Source organism: Phytophthora parasitica, assembly GCF_000247585.1.
Source record: "Phytophthora parasitica INRA-310 unplaced genomic scaffold supercont2.31, whole genome shotgun sequence".
Classification (NCBI taxonomy): Eukaryota; Oomycota; class Peronosporomycetes; order Peronosporales; family Peronosporaceae; genus Phytophthora; species Phytophthora nicotianae.
The window spans coordinates 250,307-259,731 of NW_008649017.1; the positions used below are offsets into that span (position 1 = coordinate 250,307).

The window sequence follows — 9,425 nt, forward strand, 5'->3', positions numbered from 1 at the left end:
ACCAAATGTGGACATAATGCAGACCGAAACTTCGCAGACAAATGAAGCTCAACAGCTTCATAGAGCGGCATCAACTCAGGTCTACAATCCTGCCTTAGATGAAGTCCTGAACCAACTTGATGAAGAGGACGAGCTGGCATCGCACGGAGATACGGACGACATGGACAACGAGGAAGACCAAGAGGAAGATGTCGTGGACACGGAAGATGTCGTGGAGCACAGAAGAAGAACCGAACGCACACCGAAAACGCAAGAAGAAGTTGAATCAAAACCTAGTCTACCACAGCGCTGACGAAGACGAAGTTGTTGCAGGAAGTTTTCTAGAGGGCTGTCCCACATTTTTGGAGTTCTGGGACCTCTTCGACAAAGTATTTGCCGACTTTCAGGAGCAAACATATCAGTTGTTCTCACTTCGTACAAGTGCGTCGATGAAGGCACGAAACCGCAAAATTGCGTCCGAGCAAGCCAAGGCAAAGAAGAATGCTCTATCGTGGAAGGCAGGGAGGAATTCGGACAAGCACTCGCACTGGTGGAACACTTCTTCCTGAGGCTTGGGATACGTACTGCCGAACTTTCTTGTGCACGCACGGGATGCCGTTCGTGAGTAAAGGCACTGGACGAAGGAGTCATTCGAAGGTTCGGTCCACGGGATGTTCTGCTCGCGTGAATGCTCGCGTGTGTTTGAGACCGAGTGGAAATGGGTTTCACTTCGTGGTGTCCGCGTCTGGAGCTCATGATCACGCTTTGACAGAGCATCGATGGTATAGTTACGCTGAGAATCGTCGCATTGAGGACCCCCAATTGCGTGAAGATGTAGCAGTCCTGTCCAAGGCTGGAGCTAAGCCCCGCGGAATTTTATCTTATCTTCGGGCGAAAAAATGTACGCCCCAATTGCGTTCGGTTTGAATTCGGTGAAATTTATGTGGTGATCACATGGATTATTGTATGCATGAGGGAAACTTATGCTGTTGACAGATGTCCACAACTTGATTCACGTAGTGAAAAAGACCTTTCGTGGTGGCAGAACAGATGCTGAAAGAGCTATTGCTGAACTAGATGAGTTCATCGAGAGTGCTACTGGAAACACGGCTGAGTGCATCGTCGACAGTGAGACCAACGTCATCCGTGTGGTGACTTTCCAGTCAGCGCGTCAGAAACGATTGTTTGCTGCTTTCCCTGAGGTCGTGCTGGTGGATTCAACCCACGGGACTAACGTAAATCGGTATAAGCTGTGTACCTTTACGGTACACGATGTCTTTGGTCTGGTAAGCTACTATGAATGATGAGTATACCGAAAATATACTGAAAAACTTTTTTGTCTTCTGTTTGATGTTCTGTAGGGCCAGTACGTCCAGCACGCACTGGTGCAGACGGAGGAGAAAGCAAACCTTGCTCTTTCGGTGGGTGCATTCAAGAGGAACAACCCGCAGTGGTCGAAGATTGAAGTCGAAATGACAGATAAAGCGATGCATGAGAAGGAAGTGCTCCATGACGCCTGGCCAAATGCGAGACAGTTGCTCTGCCGGTGGCATGTCGAAACTTGGTTGAAGAAGCAGTGCTCTCGTTTGGGTGGAGTGGGAAGGGCGGAAACGATGAAGCTGAAAGTGATAATGAAAGAGCTTGTGAACGCTGAATCTCAGGAGGAGTACGGCGACTTGAAGGGTTCGTTGCTGGAGACACTCGGAAACGACAAGGAAAACCGCTTGTACATGAGCTTCATGCAGCACTGGGATACGACGGATGAGTGGGTGATGTTCAAGCGTGGCGACGTACCTCATCTGATGAACAATACTAACAACCGTCTCGAGTCGAAGTGGGGACGTATTAAGGAAGTGATGGACACCCACATGACGATTGACGAGCTGATTTCTATGCTTATTACGCTACAGGGGTACGCTGAAGAGCGATATCTGTCTGAATGGCATCGTGTGGGGAGTCGGGTGCAAATAAATGAAGACCGGGAGCTGAAATCAATTAGACAACTCAGTACCTACGCATTCCGAATCGTGTCGGACCAGTACAAATTGGCGGTGGGCCCCCAGGCTAACTACAGCACAGATATGGACTGCGAGAAGACGAGGTTGACGAATCCAGCCACAGCGAAAGCACACGAGGTTGACCCACGGGTAAGGTTCTGTCGATAATTGGTTTTCTGTGTGTTTTGGTGTGCGCTTTTAACTAGGGTGTGTTGATCCAGCTTGCCACATGCGACTGTATCTTTAGTCAGACATGTCTTCTACCATGCCGACACGTTATGTACGTCCGCAGCAAGGCCAATTTCGAGACTGTTATACCGCCGCTGCATACTTTATCGTCCTGATGGATCGTACAAAGTCCGTCAAACACCATTAATGATGGTGCTGTTGTTCCCGGTGGTCTCAACCGTGTCAGTTGCCCGCCAATTCGTGTTCTCCCGCCTGTCGATAGGGATACCAAGTATTGCCGCAGCAAGTAGATTACCGACAAGATCAACGATATTATGTCGATTCAACCTTCAACGACATACCGCTTGGCAATGTCCTGGCTGGAGGGCTTCCACACAGCGCTGCACACTCGTAAACTAGAGGGATTTCAAGGGCGAGGTTTGATCGCGTCTTCCGCTGGATTTCCCTGCCTCTCCCAGATCTCAGTATCCGATAGCGTCACAATATCCCAACTATCCTTTGCGGAGAGAAGTGTGGAAGCCTTACTCGAAGACAAGGGGCCTTCTTCCGTTGTACATGACACAATCCGTGTAAAGAAGACCGCCGAGGCTACACGTGATCTGCCGACAGCTTCGTTGAAGGCCTTAAGCGCGGAAGATGGCAAGGGCTCAGCCTCGAGTGCTGTACAAGGCTGCAGCACCAATTGCCTTTGGCTCGCCTCCGAAGAGAACAGGTTTATCAAAACGTGCTCTGAAAAAACAAGAATCTCGGAAGGAGATGAAGGAAGTAAAAGCAATTGCGGCCGCTGTCCGAGAGGGGAAGAAAATGTGTGCAATCAAATTATCACAAATGGATCTCCTCACCGGTCCATATACCAGCCGAAAGGTGAAACCTCTTGTCGACAAGTTAAACCTTCCGCCTGTTGAAGTCAAGGGTGTGTTAGAAGTGCGCAAATTCAACATCGGACAACCAGTACCTGTCATCAAAGCGATCCCCCAGGCGGACAAGATACTCCAAGCAATTAAGGCAATAGAGAGAGAAGGTAATACGGACCTGTTGGCACGGTGGAATGATTATGGGTGTGCTACCTACGATCAACTGAGGCTCATAAGGGAAGTCATCTCAGCCAGAAACAACTTCAAACTCGTGCAAGCGACTGTCGAATGGATATATCGAGTGGATTTCGAGTGGATAGTGTCGTGGAGCCGTTCAAGGACACGGTGGATACAACAACGGTGATTACCGAAATCACACAGAAACGCTACAGAACTTACACAATACTAACGTGGTTGTATGCTGAACAGGGTGACCACAAGGACGCTGTTAAAGACATGAACCTAGGCAAATGGCACATCGGAAGGGACGTCCAATATGGCAGCGAGTTCCTCGATTTTCGTGAGAATTTGTGGTTGCACTCCAGTTCCATTACCGGCGCTCTTTTTGCTCTAAGGGAAACGTACGAAGAAGTTGGCATTGTCAATCCGAGGTTTTTGGACTTTGATACGATGGAGCAACGGTGTCCGACGGCCCGATCATTTGGAGCAGCGGACCCTGGTATCAAGAGCGTCGTCAGTATCGTCAATCTCGGCTACCACTGGGGTGCATTCTCTATTGACGTACACCAAAAGCGAAGCTTTCTATTCGATCCGTTGCAGTTGCAGAGCAACCTGACTTCACTGAAAAACGCGGTACGCACAGTTGTGGAGACGATGCTGAACATGACAGACCGGATCCAATTTGACGTTATCTCCGGGTGTAAGCAGATGGACAACTCTTCCTATGGGTTATGGTGCTTGGTAGTGCTTGAGCTACTATTGTTTGGAGCAACACTGGAGAATTGGAGTGATTATTGGAGTGATTTTATTTACGAAGAAGTGATGTACTTGCGAATGAGCTACTTGCACAAAGTGATTCGGCTTCAGGGCCACTTGAGTGTAGATATCGACGAAGTTAGTGAGTGAACAGACACACAGCTTGTTCTGTAACATTTCGGTGTTGAAGAATAAATACCAAAATTTCACAAAAGCTTTCGACTTAGAGATTTTCTTGTTAATTGAGCCTTGAAGTGTACACCCACCTCAACTCTAAATATATGAAAATGTCAGCACCATACTTAATCTTACACTATTTGTGAGCGTTTATAATATGTGCGCTATATATATAATGATTTGATTCGTTAAGCCAGTGCATCTTATAGAATGCATCTTGTATAGTACATTAAATGCCGTAAACTACGGCGTTGTCGTAATATATTCCAGCGACCAGTCTTTACCATCATACACAAACGAGACCGCACCCATCATCATCAACGATTTGCGAAAACTTTCTTCATTTCATCTTCGGTTGCTCTAGCACGATCCCTTAAACGTTTCCCATCTTGACAAAATATGGGGCGAAAGAGCTGGATATTTGATCCAGCTCTTGCCACTGTTGCCATTTAGAGGTCCGTAAAAAAGAAATAGTCTAGCAGGTTTTCCAACCGAGAACTTGGCATGCTCGCTGCTGGCGATCTAGAAATGATCGCAAGCTCGAACTTCGCAATTTCATATACAGTAGTGATGTCGCGTTGTGTACCAAATTTCATAGCCATACGACATTTCCTTAAGTGAGACCACCGTATAGATCCTGTGGGTTGTTACAGGTATTTCGAGTTGAATGGACAGGTTACTGTAGTAGTCCATCTTTGGTTTATTTTCTTTTATCCACTCGTTACAAAAGTAAGCTAAATACATGTATTTACATGGTTTCACAAAGATTACCTTACGCTTTAGATCGAGAAACTGGACTAGAACGTAAAAAAAATATAATTGCAGGCGAATTACACCGTGTTCTTTTCAGTTTCGATTCGTCTTGCATCATTAAAAGTCAAGACGAATTACCAGCACTCAGAAATGTTATGTCCAGGCTTCAAGAGATCATCTAAAATGGCCACGCTTTTTCGAGCATGTCCTCAAAGTTGTCATCGTTGAACGGCACCACTGATTTTCCAAAGTTCGCCGAATTCAGAGCCTTTCGCGCTTCTTCCGTAAGTTGTTTCCACATGATGAGGTCCTGATAGTCACCATCTCTAGTTGAAAGATCCAAACTCGCCGGGCCGAAAAAAAAACCTGACGAATGGGAAATTCTGATAGATGTGCTCGAACCGTTGACGTAGGTTTTGTACCCACGTCTGCCATACTCCTGGAAACCAGCAAAGTAGACCTCGGAGAGTGGCGCCGTGGCCTTCGTATAGCGTTTTTTAGATTTCGACAGCGAGACTCCAAGAAGTTTTGGTGTCTCAAAGTCCGGGTCATCAATCCATACCACCATACTCGCCCAGTCGTGGCGTCTCGAGGGCATACCAGACCAAAATCCTTTCGGAAAGTACCATGCGAACATGATTGCCCATTTATCTTGGAACTGTGTGGATCGGCCGTAGACTTGTGAGCCCTGGGGTGCTTTAATACAGCCGTCGTTCCCATTCAACGGTCTTAGTCCCGAACTAATCGCTCCAGCCTCGTTCACAGCTGGGAACGATACGCACCCACCGTCAATGAGTAGCGTTGGTTTGAACTTGAGTGCTACTTTTTCCAACACCGTGACTGGTTCTGGTTGAGCGAACGGCTTCACGAAATCACAGTCAACTTTTTCACCAAGCACAGATTGGAGTGCTGCTAAATACAACACGACTGTCACAAAAAGGTTCATAGCCGTAAGCTCGGGAAAGGGCTGTGAAGCCGACGCAGCAGGATTGAAAATGAGTAGAAGAAGTTCAGCCTCATGACCGCAAAAATGGTTACGTGCTGCGCGTTATCAGTGCGACGATGATTACGTTCGGTACGAATCGCACTGATACCGATCAGAATTGAGAATTATCGGACAGAAGTGAAAAAAAAATCCTCAACCTTACCTCAGGTACCCAACTTGACCGACTTCGTCATACACTAGTGCTAAACGGCACAAAGAAGGCATATTACGTAAGTGCTCAGACAGTGATATGTTGTGAAGCGAGATCCGACGCAGCGGGATTGATAAATGGCCAGAAAAAACCTTATCTTTTAACATGTAAAGGAATCCCGTTTCGCGGCACGTCGCTGACTTGGAAACGTACTTTGCGCCATCAACACGAAGATATATCATTGATTACAGGCGGTACGAATCGTACAACTGTGAAACAAGCGAGGTCCAATTTGTTAATTCTGCGCTACAAGTGGATACCTACCAGACTTGCAAATTAGCTTCAAAGTACGAAAGATTCAATAGGGTCTAGAATAGTCATTAGCCATAGCAACTGTAATCCTTAAGGTGAGGCGATAAATCTGCGCAAGTAAAAATTCAAAGTATGAGCTAAATCTTGTTTAACTTTTTCGAGGTCACGTTTTGGAGAACCTGTTTCGATATTGGACCGATTCGGTTTGTTAAAAGTTGACAGCCTCATTACAATTAGCCCTGCCTAAAAATTAGCTAAAACTGAATCATCTACGCCGTCATCACGATGTACGACTCGTACTACGAGATCTGTACGCGAGATTCTAGACCGAAAAACAAATTGACATTGAACCAGTGTTTCTTATTTTTTATGACCACGAAGGACGGATGGCACCGTGGTTTGACGTTAGAACAAACGATACTACGTGTAAATTGCGTGTGTAAACGAATCGAATAGCTTCCTAGCAGTGTTCGAAGACAAGTCATGCTTTCTTGGTCTATTTACTGAAGAATTGCATGTGCTGATGCTGGGGGAAAGCGTGGAGATTGCTGCCAAAAGAAAGTCATGGCCAATGCGTAAGTATTATACAATGCACGCCGCACTTGTTGCTGCAGCAATAGCGTAGTGGTCGCTAAAGGTTATCAAATCTTTTGGTTCCAAAACTGCTGCTCCCTTTGCTCCTGCCATTGATCACAACAAGCGAGGATGACAAGATCAGCATTCTGCTGCTTTCACATGCATACAAGGACTTGAGTAGTTCTGCCCCAGTTTATTTGCAAATGTTGGACCAAGACCAAACACAGAAAACAAGAATAAAAAGTAGTGAGTTTTTCTGGTAACGAATTCCCTTTAAATTGTTATCCGAGGTCGAAGTAGCTTCCATTGCCCAAATGCAATGGTGAGACGTCTTTTGACTGTACGAATCCAGTCATGTGGCCCATAAAGCAACAAAGCAGCACATCTAGAAGAAGATCTGGATAGCGGGGCCCATGGTGGACTTGAGGTACAGCACCTTGATGTTCTGCCAGTTCTTCTTCAGAAGCGAGGCCAGGAAGTTGGCGGCCAGCTGCGTGTTCACCACGATCTGCTGCTTCTCCAGAGCCACGTGGCCAATAGCAACGTTGAGGCACATGACCTTCTTCATCTGGAACTTGATGGTGGCACGCACAGCCTCGGCCTTCTCGGTCAGCGAGTCGTTGGAGGTCACCAGGGTGGGGAACTTGCCGGCCTTGTTAAGACCCGGACCTAACAGACGCGGGATCTGCTTGATCAGCGTGTCGGAAGCCAGGAAGGCGTCGTACTTCTTGGCGAACTTCTTGATGACCTTCTTGTTCTTGTTGAACTTCTTCAGGTCGTCCACCGTCATGTACTCGAAGCCCTCCTTCTCGGCCATTTCACAGTGCACAGCGTTACCAAGCACGCAGATCTTCATGTTCGGGCGCGGGACAGTGGGCAGCTTGAACGTGCCGCTGAAACGCTTGTCCTTTTGCGGGTCGTAGTTCTTAAGCGCGATCTGCAGCTCGATGGTCTCGTTAAAGTTACGCTTCTTGCCCTTGATCTCCTCACCGTTGATGGTGACGGTCTCGCCGGCAGAGAAGGCCAGGATGTCGTCCACAGCCTGCGACAGCAGCTCAGAGTTCAGCTTGCTCATGCTTCCTTCGGGGGTTGAGTCGGTCGGGGCGCTTCTTCGACGATTCAAAGGGAGAATGACACGGAGCTGCTCGAGGAAGGGAAGACAGCGTTGGTTGGCTGAGCGGACAGCATGCGACTAAGTACGAAGACACCTGGGAAGTCAAAGATTGGCGTCGTGGTAGTCAATAGTAAGAAGCGAAACAGAAACCTGATGAAAATGATTGCCATTTTTCTATCGTTTTTGGTTGGCCGGGGCGTTATTTATGGAGCGTAATGAAACGGTGAGATGTGATTGGAGTAATAACAGTTCGTGATCGAGACTCAGCAGAACGGTTACCGCTGACGACTGTGAGAACTAATATATTTTCCGAAAGTAGAGAAATCGATGAGTACTAAGCAAACTCATTATGGCGAATCGATGAATGAAATAAATGCAATTATCTGTTTTGTCAAAAAGAAAAGTGGCTGTCGAATGGTTGGAGACTCTGACCGATCAATGGGCAGCATGGTAAGCAGCAATACTCCCCGCCTGTCCGTTGTTTAGCCCAGTCGTCTACCCGCCGTTGAAGTCATCTCGCTCACGGAAGTTGGAAACGTTTGCTCAAACCGTTGAGGAATAGATACCAGCGTTGAAGTAGTGAACTTTGTTCTCCACCCTCAATACCGCTTGTGTCCTGGTCAGTGCACGGTGCTGTTGGAGGCTCCGTGGTGACCTCTTCGGTCGGGTACTTCGTCGCGACATCTTCAGGCGGATACTTTGTCGAGGCCTCCTCCATCAGGTATTCCGTCGGAGTCTCTTCGGTTGGGTAATCGGTCGGGATCTCTTCGGTGGGGTACGGCGTCAAAACTTCCTCGGTCGGGTAGGGTGTCAAGACTTCTTCTGTCGGGTAGGGTGTCGATACCTCCTCGGTAAGGTAGGGCGCTTCAGTCGGGTACGCCGTTGATGCTTCCTCACTCGGGTACTCTGTCGAGATGTCATCGGTTGGATACGGTGTCGATACCTCCTCGGTAGAGTAGGGCGCTTCAGTTGGGTACGCCGTTGATGCTTCCTCACTCGGGTACTCTGTCGAGATGTCATCGGTTGGATACGGTGTCGATACCTCCTCGGTCGGGTACGGTGTCGATGTCGGGCATGGCGTCGTGATTTCGTCACTCGGATACTCCATCTGAATGTTCTCGGTCGGGTACGGCGACGAAGCTTCCTCACTCGGATACGGAGCTAAGACGGTTTGGGTTGGGTACGGCATCAAGACATCTTCCGTCGGACACGGCGTCAATATTTCCTCTGTCGGGTACTGCGTCGGAAGCTCTTCGGTCGGGTACGGCGTCAATATTTCCACTGTCGGGTACTGCGTCGGAAGCTCTTCGGTCGGGTACGGCGTCAATATTTCCACTGTCGGATATTGAGTCGGAAGTTCTTCGGTCGGGTACGGCGTTGGAATTTCCTCAGTTGGATACGG

At 48.0% G+C, this 9,425-nt stretch overlaps 6 protein-coding genes across 6 annotated transcripts in view; 3 read left to right on the forward strand and 3 right to left on the reverse strand.

Annotated features, from left to right (window-relative positions):
• Positions 1–188: 188 nt before the first annotated feature.
• Positions 189–548, forward strand: PPTG_13001 (hypothetical protein; the record flags this gene model as incomplete). Its single annotated transcript, XM_008908698.1, has 1 exon — positions 189–548. One exon carries the CDS (start codon positions 189–191, stop codon positions 546–548), a length of 360 nt encoding a protein of 119 aa, XP_008906946.1.
• A 43-nt stretch (positions 549–591) lies between these two features.
• PPTG_13002 (hypothetical protein) lies at positions 592–2,320 on the forward strand (the record flags this gene model as incomplete). Its single annotated transcript, XM_008908699.1, has 4 exons — positions 592–880; positions 955–1,265; positions 1,341–2,126; positions 2,183–2,320. The coding sequence occupies 4 exons, from the start codon at positions 592–594 to the stop codon at positions 2,318–2,320; spliced, it is 1,524 nt and encodes a 507-aa protein (XP_008906947.1).
• Positions 2,321–3,307: 987 nt separating this feature from the next.
• On the forward strand, positions 3,308–4,105 carry PPTG_13003 (hypothetical protein; the record flags this gene model as incomplete). The annotated part of the gene is made up of 2 exons (XM_008908700.1): positions 3,308–3,379; positions 3,449–4,105. 2 exons carry the CDS (start codon positions 3,308–3,310, stop codon positions 4,103–4,105), a joined length of 729 nt encoding a protein of 242 aa, XP_008906948.1.
• Positions 4,106–5,063: 958 nt separating this feature from the next.
• Positions 5,064–5,831, reverse strand: PPTG_13004 (hypothetical protein; the record flags this gene model as incomplete). Its single annotated transcript, XM_008908701.1, has 1 exon — positions 5,064–5,831. The coding sequence occupies one exon, from the start codon at positions 5,829–5,831 to the stop codon at positions 5,064–5,066; it is 768 nt and encodes a 255-aa protein (XP_008906949.1).
• A 1,251-nt stretch (positions 5,832–7,082) lies between these two features.
• Positions 7,083–8,135, reverse strand: PPTG_13005 (hypothetical protein). Its single transcript, XM_008908702.1, has one exon. The coding sequence runs from the start codon at positions 7,982–7,984 to the stop codon at positions 7,295–7,297; it is 690 nt and encodes a 229-aa protein (XP_008906950.1). The 5' UTR covers positions 7,985–8,135; the 3' UTR covers positions 7,083–7,294.
• Positions 8,136–8,240: 105 nt separating this feature from the next.
• PPTG_13006 (hypothetical protein) overlaps positions 8,241–9,425 on the reverse strand; it is a gene marked incomplete at its 5' end in the record, with an annotated part of 2,054 nt that continues 869 nt past the window's right edge. Inside the window, one exon of the mRNA XM_008908703.1 lies at positions 8,241–9,410. Within this exon, the coding sequence (XP_008906951.1) occupies positions 8,544–9,410 (867 nt within the window). The 3' untranslated portion in view covers positions 8,241–8,543. The remainder of the gene's footprint in view (positions 9,411–9,425) is intronic.